Source organism: Chrysemys picta, chromosome 6, assembly GCF_011386835.1.
Source record: "Chrysemys picta bellii isolate R12L10 chromosome 6, ASM1138683v2, whole genome shotgun sequence".
In the NCBI taxonomy this organism is placed as follows: Eukaryota; Metazoa; Chordata; order Testudines; family Emydidae; genus Chrysemys; species Chrysemys picta.
The window spans coordinates 47,142,021-47,162,571 of NC_088796.1; the positions used below are offsets into that span (position 1 = coordinate 47,142,021).

The 20,551-nt window shown below is 45.6% G+C and overlaps 1 protein-coding gene across 8 annotated transcripts in view; it reads left to right on the forward strand.

The window, feature by feature from the left end:
• Positions 1–20,551, forward strand: part of ANKRD31 (ankyrin repeat domain 31) — a 133,516-nt gene that overhangs the window by 59,294 nt on the left and 53,671 nt on the right. For all 8 annotated transcript variants that reach the window (XR_010588790.1, XM_065550081.1, XM_065550083.1 and 5 more), the window contains 2 exons: positions 8,731–8,875; positions 20,376–20,437. Coding sequence is in view for 7 of the 8 variants with exons in the window: in XM_065550081.1 (XP_065406153.1) it covers positions 8,731–8,875; positions 20,376–20,437 (207 nt within the window). In the remaining variant the exon portion in view is untranslated. The remainder of the gene's footprint in view (positions 1–8,730; positions 8,876–20,375; positions 20,438–20,551) is intronic.

Consider the following 20,551-nt stretch of genomic DNA (forward strand, 5'->3'; position numbering starts at 1 on the left):
TACTCACCTCTGCACCAGGAAATCTTCATAAGGTTGGTAAGAGAGATTGAGTGCTCCCAATAACAGGTTTATAAACAAGTGTGAATAGTGAAGACAAAATCATTGCACAAAGACCACATTACAACTTGGCTGCCACCCTCCACAGCACAGACTCAACCCTAAGGTGTTAACAGGACATCTCCACTGGGTTATAATTGTCTTTAATGTGTGCAATGTCACAGGAACGAACAGTAAATGATCTTTGGCTACAGGGAAACGAAACCCTCACAAGCTATGTAGCCCCACAAATAGGCACCAATGTTCCCTTTTATGTATTCCCAGCAGCTGTATAAGGTGGGAAGGTATCCCTCAGCACTGGCAGATGTCACCCTCTGCCTCTCTGCTGTGGCAAGATGTGTGCCTGTATGGTGTTCATAATTTCCCTTGCCCGCTGGGAACCAGGACCAATGTGCACGTGGGTGGGATCTGGTTTTCTATAAAAGTTTGCAAATCAGACTTGTGAGCCCACTTGGAATGGAAACACTCCTCTTTTACCCTCACAAATGTTATGGAGTGTGCAGTAGGGGATGAGTATATGAATGGCCATTTTGACACTGACATCCAGATAGGTGTGTAGGCAGCGCCAATGAGCTTCCAGCCTAGGAAACACACACACACCATAACCATTCTGCAGAGCTTGTAATTGAATTCCCCTTTTCCAGTGTCATTGGTGTTGGGGAATGGCTTCATGAGACAAGTTAGGAGTGGGTATGCAGGGTCCCCCAAAATAACAGTTGGCACAGACACACTGTACAGAACCATCGTTTCTGGGGAATAAAGTCCTCCTCCCTTCAAGTACAATCCTGATCACCTCAGCACTCTGGTGTCATGAACCTTTCTAGTATTTCCCACGTTTGTAGTTATGAATCTGCTTTTAATAATAAATGGAGATATACCTATCTCATAGAGCTGGAAGGGACCTTGAAAGGTCATTGAGTCCAGTCCCCTGCCTTCACTAGCAGGACCAATTTTTTGCCCCAGATCCCTAAAGCTGGAGCCGACTCTGCATAAAATTGTAGTATAGACATGTCCTTAGTCCCAGAGCTCCTGCGCAAATCTGAACTGTGTATGTTCTGTATGTTCAGAGAGAGAGGCAAAGCCCACTAATGCCAGACTGGAAGAGAGGTCAGAATCCAGAAATGTGTTATGAAACTAGAGCATAGATAATAACAGAGCCCAATAAATCCACTCTAACATTGATTATTCAGTTGACTTACTACTTAAGACCATAGGAGTAGATTTCTCTTCAGTGTATTATAACAAGAAGGGCCAGTTTTCATAATTGTGCATGCAAAAGTGCACGCTACTAATTTGCATGCACAGTTGTAGAATTTACACACAAACTACACACACATTTATGAAAATGTGGCAATAAAGTAATTCAAACTTAAATGACTCACACCCTGTTAACATAATGCTTTAGTGCAAAGTGAGCAGAAAATAATTCAGACCAGTGATTAGACAGTAGTATTTCCCTGGGTGTAATTCATTGTTTCCCTCTAGGCTAAATGCTTGCACAGCTGGACACCCTGCTAGCAGGCACTAGTGGGGGGAAAGTTCCACTGTGCTCCCCCTTCCTCTCTCTAGCCCTTGCTGATAAATGTCTTCATTTCTCTGTCTCTCTCACTTCCTCCTCTCTTCTTTTTGCCTGTCCTTTCCTCTCTCCCTAAGCTCTTACCTCTCTCTCTCTCTCTCTCTCTCACACACACACACACACACACACACACACACACACACACACACACACACACACACACACACACACACACACACACACACACACACACACACACACAGAGGAAATGAAAGGGAGAAAGTGAGTGGTGGAGAAGAGACAATCATGAATGTCAAGTATGGAACGAGTGAGGAAGGAAAATGATGCTCTGTCTACACTGGCTTGCATACTTGAACATTGGACTGTGTACGGGCTCATATATGCTCCCAAACCTGCCCCAAGTGCCTGCATATGCTGTGCTGGACACAGGTATAAAGAAATTGGGGAGGGATAGCTCAGTGGTTTGAGCATTGGCCTGCTAAACCCAGGGTTGTGAGTTCAATCCTTGAGGGGGCCACTTAAGGATCTGGGGCAAAATCAGTACTTGGTCCTGCTAGTGAAGGCAGGGGGCTGGACTCGATGACCTTTCAAGGTCCGTTCGAGGAGATGGGATATCTCCATTAATTTATTTATTTATTTATTTATAAATGTAACACGTATATACATGTCCATACTGCCACTGTTGTTACATAAGATTAGTGCTACTATTTCAGGGGCTGTATCCAGGATTCTGTGCAGCAGAGGGAAACACTCTAGGAACTGCTTTGCTGTGTGTTGTGGGTACTATCCCATGCCTTCACACATTTGCTGATGGCAGTTCCTAATCACATCGCCCCTCACTGTTATTCCCTGAAAAAGCAGGTGGAAGACATTTAGCAATGAGATAACGATCTGATTCTGTTTCTTACTGTGGGACAAATGGTTATGCAGTGGAGTAGGCGACTGGTGAGATGTTGGATGGAATTTGGGCAGAACATTCTGATACACTGAAGTCAGCTGACCATGAGGGTCAATAACCATTCAGCTCACATGGTACTGATATGGTGAATGCCAGTGTTGCCAAGGTATGTCCTTGGGTAGACCATCACTTCTGGTGCCGGAGAACCGGCATGGTGTGCTGGGATCACATCATTTTGGAAACCTGGAATGACCAGCAGTGGCTTCAGAACTTCCAAATGAGAAAACAGACCTTCATAGAGCCATGTGAGGAACTTGCATCAAACTTCCGGCACCAGAACACTCAATTCAAGGAAGCCATACCAGTTCAGAAGCAGGATGCTGTTGCCCTATGGAAGCTGGCACCACCAGATCTGCTGCATGTCACTTTGGGGTTGGAAAGTCCATTGTTGGGGTCACAGTTGTGCAGGTTTGTGAGGCAGTTAACACTGTGATCTACTCACAGGTGGGTGCCACAATAAAAGTTCCAGAAATAATAGCTGGATTTCAGAGGATGGGGCTTCCAAACTATGCAGGGGCCATCAATGGCACCCTCATCCCAATACTTTGCCCCCCAAAAGGGACAAATGCGTATGTGAATCACATTTTCTGCAAGGCTTAGGGGTCCACAGACACAGATTAGGGGGAGAGGGAAAGCTCAGTGGTTTGAGCATTGGCCTGAGCATTAGCCTGCTAAGCCCAGGGTTGTGAGTTCAATCCTTGAGGGGGGGGAAAAAAAAAAAAACCCCGATTGAGCTGCCGCTGAAGACCTGGACGTGTCGCCCCAATCACGGCCTGACTGCCGCCCCTTTCTATTGGCTGCCCCAGGCACCTGCTTCCTTTGCTGGTGCCTGGAGCCAGCCCTGATCGTACGTCAACCTATGTTAGGTCGACAAACAGCCACCACAGTAATTATTCCTTCTGTCAGTGGTGCGTGTCCTCAGCACGAGCGCTTCCACTGACTGAAGAGGAGCAGTGTCGGGGGCTGAGAGCCAGGGCTTTCAGCTCCACGCAGGTCCACGCCCCTCTGGGAGCCCAGTTGCCCCACAGGCTTCTTGCCTATCTGCTTCCAGCCAGGAGCAGGGGGAAAGCCACCCAGGGCTTCTTGCCTCCGGCAGGGAGATCCCTGCCTGGAGTCCAGCTGCCATGTTCCTGGTGGGGAGCTGGGACCTCACTGGGATGGTTCCTAGTGGGGAGCGGAGACCTGGCAGCAGCCTGGCTGGGGAGCTGGGAGCCATCTTTCTTGTCACTTTCACAGCTCACAGCTCTACCTACACCAACATAAGCCTTACGCCTCTCATAGAGGTGGAGTTATTATGTCGGTGTAGTAGGCCATTTACCGTGGCGGGAGCAATGCTGTAGTGTAGATACTGACATAGTTAGGTTGACATAAGCTGCCTTATGTCGACCTAACTCTGTAGTGTAGACTGAATCTAAGCCATACTTTTTCCACCACCTGTCAGAACGTCTGTCTCCAGCATTGCCCAGAGAGCGATTCATTGCTCCTACCTAACCTTTATTCATCTCAGGATTTGTAGCATTTTTTGGTGGGCAGTAGCAAGTTCTATCCCTAAAATCTTCTCCAGCTCTCCAAATCCAGAAGAAAATTGACCTGTTTTCTCAAGGTCAGTCACTGATCCCATAATTAGGGTGTTCATCTGGGACCTGCAAAACACAGGTTCAATTTTCTGCCCTTCCACAAGCTTCCTGTGTGATCTCGGGTAAGTCATTTAGTCTCTCTTTGCCTCAGTTTCCTATCTGTAAAATGGGGATACTTCCCTACCCCGCAAGAATGTGGTGAGGAAGAATATAGTAAAGATTGTGAGGTCCTTGGATAATACAGTAATGAGAATGGTATAAGTACATTACTTGGATAGAAGTCCCAACTAACACTGGGTAAGTAAGGCTATGTCTGCACTACGCACCTTTTAGCAACTTAGCTGTGCCACTACAGCCGTGCTGCTAAAAGGCGCACAATGTAGCCGCTGTTTGTCGGCAGGAGAGCGCTCTCCTGCTGACAAAAAACTTCCACCCCCAATGAGCCGGGTTAGTGTTGTCAGCAGGAGAACGCTCCTGCCAGCAAAGCGCTGTTCACACCAGCGCTTGTCGTCAGCAAAACGTTTGTCTTTTGGGGTGTTTTTTTTAACACCTCTGAACAACAAAAGTTTTGTCTTTCACTTGCTAGTGTAGACAAAGCCTAAGAATTCTCAATGTTTCTGGCTGGGTGAGGGTCTGCAGTCTGACAGCACCTTTGGCAGCATTCGCCTAATGTGTGGCTTTAGAGAGGTTTCAGAGTAGCAGCCGTGTTAGTCTGTATCCACAAAAAGAACAGGAGTACTTGTGGCACCTTAGAGACTAACAAATTTATTAGAGCATAAGCTTTCGTGGACTACAGCCCACTTCTTCGGATGCATATAGAGTGGAATAAATATTGAGGATATATATATACACACATACAGAGAGCATAAACAGGTGGGAGTTGTCTTACCAATTCTGAGAGGCCAATTAAGTAAGAGAAAAAAAACTTTTGAAGTGATAATCAAGATAGCCCAGTACAGACAGTTTGATAAGAAGTGTGAGAATACTTACAAGGGGAGATAGATTCAATGTTTGTAATGGCTCAGCCATTCCCAGTCCTTATTCAATCCTGAGTTGATTGTGTCTAGTTTGCATATCAATTCCAGCTCAGCAGTCTCTCGTTGGAGTCTGTTTTTGAAGTTTTTCTGTTGTAATATAGCCACCCGCAGGTCTGTCATTGAATGACCAGACAGGTTAAAGTGTTCTCCCACTGGTTTTTGAGTATTATGATTCCTGATGTCAGATTTGTGTCCATTAATTCTTTTGCGTAGAGACTGTCCGTTTGGCCAATGTACATGGCAGAGGGGCATTGCTGGCACATGATGGCATATATCACATTGGTAGATGTGCAGGTGAACGAGCCCCTGATGGTATGGCGGATGTGATTAGGTCCTATGACGATGTCTCTTGAATAGATATGTGGACAGAGTTGGCATCGGGCTTTGTTACAAGGATAGGTTCCTGGGTCAGTGGTTTTGTTCAGTGATGTGTGGTTGCTGGTGAGTATTTGCTTTAGGTTGGGGGGTTGTCTGTAAGCGAGGACAGGTCTGTCTCCCAAGATCTGTGAGAGTAAAGGATCATCTTTCAGGATAGGTTGTAGATCTCTGATGATGCGCTGGAGAGGTTTTAGTTGGGGGCTGAAGGTGACAGCTAGTGGTGTTCTGTTATTTTCTTCTACATCCATAGTGGGCAGGATGGTGTTTTCTGGAAGATCACCGATGGATTGTAGTTTCCTCAGGAAGTCAGTGGTGTCTCGGTGATCTTCCAGAAAACACCATCCTGGCCACTATGGACGTAGAAGCCCTCTACACCAATATTCCACACAAAGATGGACTACAAGCTATCAGGAACAGTATCCCCGATAATATCACAGCTAACCTGGTGGCTGAACTTTGTGACTTTGTCCTCACCCACAACTATTTCACATTAGGGGACAATATATACCTTCAAGTCAGCGGCACTGCTATGGATACCCGCATGGCCCCACAATATGCCAACATTTTTATGGCTGACTTAGAACAACGCTTCCTTAGCTCTCGTCCCCTAACGCCCCTACTTGCGCTACATTGATGACATCTTCATCATCTGGACCCATTGAAAAGAAACCCTTGAGGAATTTCACCATGATTTCAATAATTTCCATCCCACCATCAACCTCAGCCTAGATCAATCCACACAAGCGGTCCATTTCCTGGACACTACTGTGCTAATAAGCGATGGTCACATAAATACCACCCTATAACGGAAACCTACTGACCGCTACACTTACCTACATGCCTCTAGCTTCCATCCAGGACACACCACATGATCCATTGTCTACAGCCAAGCTCTAAGATATAACCGCATTTGCTCCAATCCCTCAGATAGAGACAAGCACCTACAAGAGCTCTATCAAGCATTCTTAAAACTACAATACCCACCTGCTGAAGTGAAAAAACAGATTGACAGAGCCAGATGAGTACCCAGAAGTCACCTCCTACAAGACAGGCCCAACAAAGAAAATAACAGAACACCACTAGCTGTCACCTTCAGCCCCCAACTAAAACCTCTCCAGCGCATCATCAGAGATCTACAACCTATCCTGAAAGATGATCCTTTACTCTCACAGATCTTGGGAGACAGACCTGTCCTCGCTTACAGACAACCCCCCAACCTAAAGCAAATACTCACCAGCAACCACACATTACTGAACAAAACCACTGACCCAGGAACCTATCCTTGTAACAAAGCCCGATGCCAACTCTGTCCACATATCTATTCAAGTGACATTGTCACAGGACCTAATCACATCAGCCATACCATCAGGGGCTCGTTCACCTGCACATCTACCAATGTGATATATGCCATCATGTGCCAGCAATGCCCCTCTGCCATGTACATTGGCCAAACGGACAGTCTCTACGCAAAAGAATTAATGGACACAAATCTGACATCAGGAATCATAATACTCAAAAACCAGTGGGAGAACACTTTAACCTGTCTGGTCATTCAATGACAGACCTGCGGGTGGCTATATTACAACAGAAAAACTTCAAAAACAGACTCCAACGAGAGACTGCTGAGCTGGAATTGATATGCAAACTAGACACAATCAACTCAGGATTGAATAAGGACTGGGAATGGCTGAGCCATTACAAACATTGAATCTATCTCCCCTTGTAAGTATTCTCACACTTCTTATCAAACTGTCTGTACTGGGCTATCTTGATTATCACTTCAAAAGTTTTTTTTCTCTTACTTAATTGGCCTCTCAGAGTTGGTAAGACAACTCCCACCTGTTTATGCTCTCTGTATGTGTGTATATATATCTCCTCAATATTTATTCCACTCTATATGCATCCGAAGAAGTGGGCTGTAGTCCACAAAAGCTTATGCTCTAATAAATTTGTTAGTCTCTAAGGTGCCACAAGTACTCCCGTTCTTTTTGCTTTAGAGAAGGTTTCACTGCGGATTGAGTGCTCCTTTAACTTAATTCTCCTTCACCATTAGGTGCATAGGGGAGGCAGAGAACGAACTGGGTCAGTGACAGAATTACCTGCAAACTGTGAATTTAGGAAGTGCTCTCCTAGTGACTAGAAGAGGGTGTGACCTAGTCCAAGAACTAAACTGCCTCTTGGATATGCAGAGAGAGAGAGAAACAAAACCCCAATAGTGCTGAAGTGAGGGAGGGAGGAGTAAGTCCCAGAAAGGAAATCATTAAGTTACAAAGGGGTGAAATTTTGGAACAGCCTTCTGAGGGAAACAGTGGGGGCGAAAGACCTCTCTGGCTTTAAGATTAAGCTTGATAAGTTTATGGAGGGAATGGTTTGATGAGATAACGTGATTTTAGTCAATTAATCAACAGCGTGCCATCGCTGGTAAATAGTATCAATGGTCAATGAGGGTCTGGCTGGAGAATCTTGCCTGCATGCTCGGGGTTCTACTGATCGCCATAATTGGGGTCGGGAAGGAATTTTCCTCCAGGGTAGATTGGCAGAGGCCCTGGAGGTTTTTCGCCTTCCTCCACAGCATGGGGCGGGGGTCGCTAGCTGGAGGATTCTCTGCGACTTGAAGTCTTTAAATCACAGGATTTGGGGACTTCAACAACTGAGTCAAGGGAAAGGGGGTGGGGCTTTTGTGGCCTGCATCATGCGGGAGGTCAGACTAGATGATCATACTGGTCCCTTCTGACCTTAAAGTCTATGAGTCTATGAGTAAATTTTCTAATACTTAAAAATAATTGTTCTACACACGCTTATTGGATAATGAGTAAAATTGGACAGAATTTCTATGGCCTTATTCACGACATTAACCTTTTAAAAATAATTTAAGAAATCACCATGTTAACAAAACACTATTATTGGACCTTGATTTTAGAAAGTCAGCTGGTTATTCACTGAAGCAAACTTTCAAAAATGAAAAAAATAAATGGAAGGCTTTGGAACAAACTTGTATTTAGAGGAATTTTGGGGGCGCAATAACTGGTCTTGGTAAATCCCATTACTGGGAATTTTAAACCTCTAGTGGTATTTTAACACTAGCGGCAGGTATTTCTGTGTACACCACAGAGAAGCATATATGAGGAGAGAGGAGTGGAAAATAAAATATTAGAAGAAAAAGTATCTGAAAAGTTTTACCTCTAGGTGGCAGAGTTACTGCTTTGGTATGGAGCTGATCCGTTATTCAAAAATGAGACGGGGAAGTGTGCCTTTGATGAAGCTACGGACCAGCGTATGAAGAAACTGCTTGAAAGTTATATAACTAAATCTAGAAGAGGTTCAACATCAGGTAGGAATGAGCTATTCTGGCATATTCATTACTATTAGATAGAGAACAACAGAAATCCCATTGTCACATTCCCTTACTTATAGCCAACACTTCTATGGACTTCGCTCACTTGATATACTAGCACAGTGGTTCTCAACCTTTCCAGACTACTGCACCCCTTTTAGGAGTGTGATTTGTCTTGTGTACCCCCAAGTTTCATCTCAATTAAAAACTACTTGCTTGCAAAATCAGACATAAAAATACAAAAGTGTCACACCACATTATTACGGAAAAATTGCTTACTTTCTCATTTTTACCATATAATTATAAAATAAATCAGTTGGAATATAAATATTGTACTTACATTTCAGTGTGTAGTATATAGATCAGTATAAACAAGTCATTGTATGAAATTTTAGTTTGTACTGACGTTGCTAGTGCATTTTATGTCGCCTGTTGTAAAATTAGGCAAATATCTAGATGAGTTGATGTACCCCCTGGAAGACCTCTGGGTATCCCTGGTTAAGAACCGCTGTACTAGCGGACTTGGAGCAGAGTCCTCTTGTTGGTTGTCTTCATTAACATGCATGCATGAGATGAAATAAAATGAGAAGGTGATAAACTCTGAGCATGTCTTAGTTGTGTATCGTTTGTGTATATTTGAATAGTATATGACTAAAAATTTTATTAAAGCTAATGTTAAAAAAATTATAAAATGCATAGGTTGAGAAAAGAGTGTCTGTACATCTGGATATAGTGTTTAGATTATCCACAAATACAATGTTTGTTTTTAAAGTCATAAGATACATCTAGGGAATAATCAGCAATAACCCCAATTTAGGTGAATGAATTTAATAACACAGTTTAGATATCTAGCACCCATTCATTCGGATACAGTACTCATGAAAAAAGTTATACAGAGAGTTGGTGGCAGAAAGCAAAATATATCAATGAATGAAGATTGTCCCTCGTAATTGAGAATTTAGGATAGGTTGCCCATTTAGAGAAAAAAACAGTTCATCAGGAAAGTATTTGAGTTACTTTTCCGACTGCGCTTCTCATCGGCACTCCAGTTCATCCCTCCTGGTATTGTCGATGTCCGGTGATGTGTTCTATGTAGATGTCCCTCAACCACCAGACGGTGTCCGACACCATAAGTTGCTGCATCAGCCGAGCATAGTGTTAACCAACTCCACATTCTCTCAGCACTCACTTGTTACCAGGGTCCCATTCGCCCAGGGCTCCGACGATCAGCGTGTGAATTTGGACCTCATAGCCCCTAGCTCTCAGGGTGTTGGCCAGAGGGGTGTATTTCTCCAGCTTTTGAGATCGGGCGTCGTGGAAAGCCGGGATCCTGTTTTCGAAGGGCACTGTGACGTCCACCATGATGATTTTCTTCCTGTCCTCGTTGGTGATGACAATGTCTGGTCGCATTTGGCTGTCGATTCCAGGGATGGCGGAGTTCGCGGCTACCTTGCCCACAGGTAGAATCATAGAATATTAGGGTTGGAAGAGACCTCAGGAGGTCATCTAGTCCAATCCCCTGCTCAAAGCAGGACCAACATCAACTAAATCATCCCAGCCAAGGTTTTGTCAAGCTGGGCCTTAAAAACCTCTAAGGATGGAGATTCCACCACCTCCCTAGGTAACCCATTCCAGTGCTTCACCACACTCCTAGTGAAATAGTGTTTCCTAATATCCAACCTAGACCTCCCCCATTGCAACTTGAGACCATTGCTTCTTCTTCTATCATCTACCACCACTGAGAGCAGCCTAGCTCCATCATCTTCAGGTAGTTGAAGGCTGCTATCAAGTCCCCACTCTTTCTTCTCTTCTGCATATTAAATAAGCCAAGTTCCCTCAGCCTCTCCTCATAAGTTATGTGCCCCAGCCCCCTAATCATTTTCATTGCCCTCCGCTGGACTCTCTCCAATTTGTCCACATCCCTTCTGTAATGGGGGGACCAAAACTGGACGAAATACTCCAGGTGTGGCCTCACCCAGTGTCAAATGGAGGGGAATAATCACTTTCCTTGATCTGCTGGCAGTGCTCCTACTAATACAGCCCAGTATGCTGTTGGCCTTCTTGGCAACAACGGCACACTGCTGACTCATATCCAGCTTCTCATCCACTGTAATCCCCAGTTCCTTTTTTGTAGAACTGCTGCTTAGCCAGTCGGTCCCCAGCCTGTAGCAGTGCATGGGATTCTTCCTTCCTAAGTGCAGGACTCTGCACTTGTCTTTGTTGAACCTCATTAGATTTCTTTTGGCCCAATCCTCCAATTTGTCTAGGTCACTCTGGACTCTATCCTTACCCTCCAGCATATCTACCTCTCCCCCTATCTTAGTGTCATCTGCGAACTTGCTGAGGGTGCAATTAATCCCATCATCCAGATCATTAATAAAGATGTTGAACAAAACCAGCCCCAGGACCGACCCCTGGGGCACTCCGCTTGATACCGGTTGCCAACTAGACATCGAGCCATTGATCACTACCCGTTAAGCCTGACAATCTAGCCAGCTTTCTATCCACTTTATAGTCCATTCATCCAATCCATACTTTTTTAACTTGCTGGCAAGAATTCTGTGGAAGACCCTATCCAAAGCTTTGCTAAAGTCAAGATATATCACATCCACCACTTTCCCCATATCCACAGAGCCAGTTATCTCATCATAGAAGGCGATCAGCTTGGTCAGGCATGACTTGCCCTTGGTGAATTCATGTTGACTGTTCCTGATCACCTTCCTCTCCTCCAAGTGCTTCAGAATGGATTCCTTGAGGACCTGCTCCATGATTTTGCCAGGGACTGAGGTGAGGCTGTAGTTCCCCAGGTTCTCTTTCTTCCCTTTTTTAAATATGGACACTATATTTTCCTTTTTCCAATCGTCCGGGACCTTCCCCGATCGCTACGAATTTTCAAAGATAATGGCCAATGGCTCTGCAATCACATCAGTCAACTCCCTCAGCACCCTTGGATGCATTAGATCTGGACCCATGGACTTGTGCACGTCCAGCTTTTCTAAATAGTCCTTAACCTGTTCTTACACCACTGAGGGCTGCTCACCTACTCCAATACTGTGTTGCCCAGTGCAGCAGTCTGGGAGCTGACCTTGGCTGTGAAAACCAAGGCAAAAAAAGCATTGAGTACTTCAGCTTTTTCCATATCATCTGTCACTATGTTGCCTCTGCCATTCAGTAAGGGGCCCACACTTTCCATGACCTTCTTGTTGCTAACACACTGTAGAAACCCTTCTTGTTACCCTTCACATCCCTTGCTAGCTGCAACTCCAATTGTGCCTTGGCCTTCCTGATTACACCCTTGTATGCTCGAACAGTATTTTTATAGTCCTCCCTAGTCATCTGTCCAAATTTCCACTTCTTGTAAGCTTCTTTTCTGAGTTTAAGCTCACCGAAGATTTCATTGTTAAGCCAAGCTGGTCGCCTGCCATATTTGCTGTTCTTTCTGCACTTCGGAATGGTTTGTTCCTGCGCCCTCAATAAGCCTTCTTTAAAATACAGCCAGGTATTCCTGTATTTTATACTCCTGGATTCCCTGCCCCCTCATATTAGCTTCCCAGGGGATCCTGCCCATCAGTTCCCTAAGGGAGTCAAAGTCTGATTTTCTGAAGTCCAGGTCCATATTTTGCTACTCTCCTTTCTTCCTTTTGTCAGGATCATGAACTCAACCGTCTCATGGCTGCCTAGGTTGCCACCCACTTCTACTTCCCCTACCAATCCTTCCCTGCTTGTAAGCAGCAGGTCAAGAGGAGCATGGCCCTAGTTGGTTCCTCCAGCACTGACCAGGCTGTCTTGAGCTCTGACCAGGCAATCTTGGATGACGTTGTGTCACATCTGACAGGCTCTGGAATGGGGCTTGCAGCTACACAGGACGTGGGGTAGTGTCTTGTTGCCATAGCCACACTTCCTGCATCGCTTGTCCCGATTCCCGTGGCGGATGGCTCCATTCAGCGGGACGCAGTTGAGCCAGTGGATGGCATCCTTCAGGGTCCTCTCCAGCTTGGTTCTGGCTCTCGGAGTGATGATGGTGCTCTTTGTGTTTTTCACCTCTGGCACCATCTCCTGGTATTCCTCGCACCATGTCCAGTGGCAGCCAATACGCTTCTCCAGTCATTGCATAGCATTGCGGGCACGAGTCCAGAGCAAAGCAACGTCTCCCCTATCTCTTCCAAATTCACCTTCCAGTGGGCCACTCAGGTAGGTGGTAACATCTTGGTTGGAGGGGGTCCTGGCGATTCGCTTCTTGACAGCATCCTGCAGAGCACTCTCTGCGATGTTCCTCGCTGTGGCGTCCGAGCACCCCAGAAGGCAGAAGGTGTGAGTGATCACAGCAACGTCGCACAGATCACCCATTCGAGAGACGCTGGCTCCAGGGCTGGCTTTAGCAAGAGCGGGGCACGATTCCTGGGGACGGTGCTTGCCACCGGCAAGCCCCGCCCCCAGGAATCGTGCTGCACTCCGGTCGGAGCTCTGGCCGGGGTTGCGGGGCTTGGGGCCGGGCCGGAGCCGCTGGGGCCGGTGTGCTCGGCCGGAACCGGGGCCGGTGCCCCGGGACCCGAGCCAGGCTGGAGCCGCTGGGGCCAGGGGTGCTCGGCCGGCACTGCTTGGCCGGGGGCCCGAGCCGGGTCGGAGCTGCTGGGGCCGGGGCTGGCGCGCTCGGCCAGAACCGGGGCTGGCACCCTAGGGCCTGAGCTGGGCTGGAACCACTGGGGCCAGGGCCGGAGCTGCCGGGGCCGGGGGTGCTCGGCCGGCGCGCTCGGGCTGGAACTGGGGCCGGTGCCCCGGGGCCCGAGCCGGGCCGGGCTGGAGCCGCCGGGGCCGGAGCTGCTTGGCCGGGCTGGGGCCAGAGGGAGCCGCTCGGCCAGGACCGGACTGGGCCGCGCCGCGCCTCCCCGGAGCCCTCCTCCTCGCGTTCCCCTCCGCCCCAGCTTACCTGCTGCTGCCCGCCTGCCCCTGCTTGTTTTCAGACTTCCCGCGAACATCTGATTTGCGGGAAGCAGGGGAGGGGGAGGAACAGGGGGTGTAGCATTCGGGGAGGGGAGAAGGGGGAAGTGAGCTGGGGGAGGGGTGGACAGCTGCGGGGCCCTTTTAGGCATGGGGCCCGATTCAGCCAAATCGGCTGAATCAACCTAAAGCCGGCCCTGGCTGGCACCGCCCTGCCTGTGCAAGATGTACACCAGTTCATTGCTGGCCCTCTGGGGAAGAAACATCCACTTCTTCACCAGCTGCTGGATGGTGTTGTCTGCCTTGTTAAGAGGTACCTTTGCCATGGCAGATCCCCTCAGGACAAATGAAATACGGGGGATTAGGAAGGTGTTCAAGATGAACTTCTGCCACGGTGCCAGTAGGGAGGAGTTGATCCTGGCCACATCTCGTAGGATCTCCGTGATTGTATCCTCGGATGTCTGCTGGACGTGGAAACCCGTTGGTGTGCTGAGATGTTGGTATGTTTGCCCGTCCTCGAGGAAGATCATGGGTTCACCCTGGATCTAAAACGGCGGCATCTGGACCAAGTCCCTTCTACTGCCAAGTCCCTTCGATATGCAGGGATGCACACTTCCTGGTATTGAAGCAGAGTCCCATCCAGTTGGCAGCCTGGCTGGTGATGTCAAGCATTTGTTGGAGCGTCTCAGGGTTGTCTGCGATCAGGACCAGATTGTCTGCGTAGGCCAGGATATTCACTCTGTTGCCATATAGATCGAAACCACCTAGACTGCTGGAGATCACTTGAATGAGCGGCTCCATGGCTAAGTTGAAAACAATAAGGCTCAGTGGGCAGCCTTGCTTCATGCTGTTACGGATAGGAATTTTGGGCGTCTCTCCTTCCATGGAGCAGATGGTGGTGGTGCAGCCTTCATACAGTTCCCAGACCAGTTGGAGAAAGTTTTCAGACATCCCGAACTCTAGTAGCGTGTCAAAAATGTGCTGGTGGAGCATTGATCCAAAAGCATTAGCCAGGTCGAGCCATGCTATGGCACATAGCCTCCATGCCCTCCTGGTCGTGTGGATGGCAGTCCCTTTAGAGCTCTAGTTATTTAGTTTTTAGTTGGACAAAGTTGTCTAAAAGAAGAAAAGACATCCCTCCCTCCTACTGTGGGTCTCGGTACCTTGCACCCACTACTCTGACAGATTCTAAATCCTCCAGGTTTAAACGCTGTCTGACCTGCAACTGACTCATCCCCAAGTCGATGGGCATAGTCGATGCCTATTCTGTTTGGGAGAAAGTCACATCCCCAGAAAGTGTGCGGTGTGCAAATTCTTCTCCTCAAGGACTTGTAAGTTGAGGGACTGTAATAGACTATATCAGGGGTAGGCAACTTATGGCACGCGTGCCGAAGGCGGCACCCTAGCTGATGTTCAGTGGCACTCACACTGTCCGGGTCCTGGCCACCAGTCTGGGGGAGCTCTGCATTTTAATTTAATTTTAAATGAAGCTTCTTTAACATTTTAAAAACTTTATTTACTTTACATACAACAATAGTTTAGTTATATATTGTAGACTTATAGAAAGAGACCTTCTAAAAACATTAAAATGTATTACTGGCACATGAAACCTTAAAATTAGAGTGAATAAATGAAGACTCGGCACCCCACTTCTGAAAGGTTGCCAACCCCTGGACTATATATTTGTAGTCCCCTGTTGGGGAGGAGGTGGGCACTGCTCCTTTCTCATAGCTGTTGAGGATGTCTGCCCCCTCACAGGGGAAGTCAAAGTAGTCCAAACTGAAGAGTCAGTGTGCTTCTGCATCCCGCAAAAAATGGAGTCCCAGGCCTTCAGGAAGCCCAAGAGAAAAAGAAGAAAGTACAGCCCTTCTCCTATCTGAGAGGGCCTGGGCAGCCAAGGCTCTGAAGCTGTTTCCATTATTTTAGATAGTTCCTAAACATGTATTCCAGGGTTGGGAGTTTTGCCTTGGTGGCCTTCCAGGGTGGCCGTTTTGTAAGTTAATAAAGAAGCAGTTTTTGAAACCAGACCTGGTATGTTGTGCTCCCTATATGCCCTTAGCAGCTGTAACATTGGAGGGTGGGATCTGCCCCATCACAGGACCTCATGGCTGAAGCTACATCTACTTGAGCTATCAATGTGCACCACCTCAGACCACAGGAAACTACTATCTCTAAGGAACGAAAAGGATCATCTTCAGTGACTGCTCCCTCAGGCAGGCAACATACTCCGGAGTTGAGCAGATTCACATTTGAGTTCTTTCAGAACTCTTGGGTGAATGCCCTCTGGTCCCGGTGACTTGTTACTGTTAAGTTTATCAATTAATTCCAAAATCTCCACTAGTGAACACCTCAATCTGTGATAATTCCTCAGATTTGTCACCTACAAAAGCTGGCTCAGGTGTGGGAATCTCCCTAACATCCTCAGCCGTGAAGACTGAAGCAAAGAATCCATTTAGTTTCTCTGCAATTACTTTATCATCTTTAAGCGCTCTTTTTGTATCTTCATCGTCCAGGGGCCCCACTGGTTGTTTAGCAGGCTTCCTGCTTCTGATGTACTTAAAAAACATTTTGTTATTATCTTTTGAGTTTTTGGCTAGCCGTTCTTTAAACTCCTCTTTGGCTTTTCTTATTACATTTTTACACTTAATTTGGCATTGTTTATGCTCCTTTCTATTTACCTCACTAGGATTTGACTTCCACTTTTTAAAAGATGCCTTTTTATCTTTCACTGCTTCTTTTACATGGTTGTTAAGCCATGGTGGCTCTTTTTTAGTTCTTTTACTGTGTTTTTTAATTTGGGGTATACATTTAAGTTGGGCCTCTATTATGATGTCTTTGAAAAGCATCCATGCAGCTTGCAGGGATTTCACTTTAATCACTGTACCTTTTAATTTCTGTTTAACTAACCCCTTCATTTTTGCATAGTTCCCCTTTCTGAAATTAAATGCCACAGTGTTGGGCTGTTTAATAGGGATGTTAAATGTTATTATATTATGGTCACTATTTCCAAGCAGTCCTGTTATAGTTACCTCTTGGACCAGCTCCTGTGCTCCACTCAGGACTAAATCGAGAGTTGTCTCTCCCCTTGTGGGTTCCTGTACCAGCTGCTCCAAGAAGCAGTCATTTAAAGTATCGAGAAATGTTGTCTCAGCATTTCGTCCTGAGGTGACATGTTCCCAGTCAATATGGGGATAATTGAAATCCCCCACTATTATTGAGTTCTTAATTTTGATAGCCTCTCTGATTTTCCTTAGCATTTCATCGTCACTATCACTGTCCTGGTCAGGTGGTCGATAATAGATCCCTAATGTTATATTCTTATTAGAGCATGGGATTGGGTAATCTTTTCCCGGAAATTAGACTATGGGGTTTGAATTTTGTCCTTTTTAGTCTTATGAAACCTCCATTTGAGCCATTAGCTAACTGTTGTCTGCTATATTTATCTGAGAAAATAGCATTCTTAGTAGCTATCATTTCTACCCACAGGATTGGAGAACTAGGAAGATAAATGGGTAGTCCTCCCTTCATGGTTTTTTTCAAGGATAAAAAGATATTGCTGTGCCAGCATCCCAAGTTCATATTTAAAATATCCTCCAATTTCCACATTAATCAAGCTATCCACCTTCCTGTGTACTTTTCCAAGCCTCACCACCCTAGAGGGGAAGCTGCCCTCCATACCTTGGACATTAGAAGGGCTTTAACCTTTTATTTGGACAGAACTAAACCATTCAGAAACTCTCCCACACTGTTTACTTCAGTTGCAGACAGATCCAAAGGATCTTCATTTTCCACTCGAAGACTTTCAAAGTGGGTTTCCAGTTATATTCTTGTTCATCACCAAACTGCTAATATTTAGCCCCCTTCAAGAGTAATGACCCATTCAACAATATCCCAAGGTGTCTCCATGGCTGTGAATTTTTTTTCCAAATACTGAAATTTTCAGTGTACAATTTTTCCAAACACTACATGCTGATAAATGACACTAGATCAGATGCAGCTGTTGCTATGGCAGTCCTTTCTTCAGTGTTGGATCCAGTTCCAAAGCCCCCTCCACCTTAAGGTGATACTGCTTGAAAGTCACCTGAAGTGGAGCACTCATAGGGATGCTACTCAAAGAAGGAGAGGTTACTTTGCTTGTGCAATGTGACATACCAGGGTACAGTCCAGACCAGTTGGGGGCTGTGTTACCCCTGCTCTGCAACCTTGGGTGCCTTAGTGAAGTAGCTCCCACTTGGGCCACTCACAAACAGCCTTCTGACATGCAAGTCACACCCTGAGTGTCTGTGTGTAACTGCAGCCTGCCAGCCACACTTGGGTTACATTCTGTCTCTCACCAGCCTTGGTTATACTTCAGGGTGACCGAACACAGAAATACATGTTCTGTACTGCCCAATCTCTCTTAGACAGTACAAAAATTTTAAATCCATTATTCCTTTAAGGGAATAATATGCCAGTTTATTATCTCAAATAGTTATTCAGACCCTTCAATTTAAATACACTGGGTTAGATAAAACAGTAAAACAAGTTTATTAACTTCAAAGAGAGATTTTAAGTGAATACAAGTAATGAGGCATAAAAGTCAGAAATGGTTACAAGAAAAATAAAGATAAGATGTTTACTAATGTCTAACCTAACAAACTATATTAGATTCAAGCAAAGTTTCTTACCATATGCTTCACCAGATTACTGCCAAAAGTTTCAGGTCAGGACCCCTCTCCCAGAGTCCAACATCTGCTTCCTTTTTCTCTTCATGTGTATTGAATGTGATGGGCAGGGAGAAAGAGAAAGGGATGTCTTGGGATGTTAGTCCCTCCTTTTTATAGTTTCAGTCCCCCTCTTGAAAAACATTTCCAGCTGGACACTAGGAGACAAAGAATCTATGTGGAAGGATGTTCCCTGCTGTTTTTTCCACCTTTTTGAACTTCCTTTGTCTTTCCTTCCTGCTTGATGACTCTGTTTACTGCTTAAATGCAAATTTAAAAGCACACATTTCTTTGTTTAGGACAGACCTGTTTGCCAGCCATCTGTTGAGCAGAGCTGTGGGGTTTGGAACATGTGTTAATAACACCATCCAGGGGAATCTTATAATTTCACATACAATGTTACCACACATATTTTACTAGGACAATACTGACCAGCAAATTATGAGTTTTCAAATGATACCTTACAAGGCAGCTTTGTACTTTATACAAAGATTATTACAGTAGGGTGTAGGGTGTGAATACAGGGGTGTATTCTGTCACATGCAGTAACTGGAATTCTCTGAGATGTATGTCCCTACAGGTGCTCTACTACACACCCTCCTTCCCCTCTGCTTTGGAGTTCTGTCTTATAGGACTTCATGGTAGAGAAGGAACTTAGGCCATTTTGCCCATGCAACTCTATATATCCTTGGTACAGGGCATGAGGATATCTGGAGCACATGCGTGGGCTGAACAGGTGCTACTACAGAAAATCTCAGCTCTAAGACTCATGGAGTGCAACCACACCTGAAGTGGAGCACCCCTAGGGACACCCATCTCAAAGAACTCCAGTTACTGCACAAGGTGAGTAACCTCTGATTCTGTGTCTGTCAGGTATTGAGTTTCAGTGTAGGATATCTTAGTGCAAAGTTTCATGATGCTTGTGGGCCACGGAGACATGGTTGTCACCATGAAAATTCTTCAGTTACTTGAACTTTATTGAAACCAGTTTCATAGTCAATCAGTAGTCACTGTTATGTGGTTTGAATTTCAAATTTTTTGAACACATGAGAATTTTTACAATCTCCATGTTTTTCTGTATAAAGAATTCATTCCTTACATTTTTCTGTCCTGTTGTATGACTAATTAGTAACCGATAGAAGGTGAATGTGTGTCTTTTATTCCTCTCCTGATTAACTTTACATATGCCTTAGGAGAAAGCTCCCAGCTCTTGAAGGACTGTTTTTAACTGTTGATAAAGCTATAAATACTGAAATGTAAGATCACAATGGTTATATGCTATGATTTTAGTGCCTGATTTACTTACATAAATATCTAGAGCCAGATCCTGGCCCCTATTCCAGCCCACTTATGCCACTCTGGCAACACAAAGGGGTGGCCAGAAAGCTAATTTAAACAACCAGCCAGCAACTAAACTGATTCGGGGGCAATCCCTGGCAGGTGTAGAGCTGATGAGTTGCCTTTTACACCATCCCATTTCCTTCCTCTGCCCAGTGTACAAAGCATGCTGGGGGTAGAAGGGGCATGACTTGAGCAACTTGTGAACCAGCTATCACTGGCTTCAGAATGTCCTCTAAAGGGTCAACCTACTCAGGAATCAGGACGCTTAAAGCCACATTTACTCCTTCTCCTCCTCAATGTATCAAGCAGACTTCTGGTGCAACTGGAGATCTGAGCTCATGATTTTAATGTCTAACTTTTTTTATCCTTATGTTTTCTTTGTTATTTCCAGTTAGCAAATGGCTGTTAGGTTTCACGACGAGCTAGACTCTGAGTATAGGATGCTGTGCCTGTAAAGCAGAGAATTGTAATTTTCTTTTGATATTGATCCTTTCAATCTCTCGTTTTCCTTTCAGCTAAAAAGGACGTAGAGAGTACATTAAATGCTCAAAGAATAAATGACACAAACCAGCACCAGGTAACTTTTTTTTTTAAGGAACCATCATTGTCATTTGGTGGTGAACAGTCATGCATCTGCTATTCTACAATAAAGTATAATAGAAAGGTAGAGCATTTCTGAAATGCTCTTCAG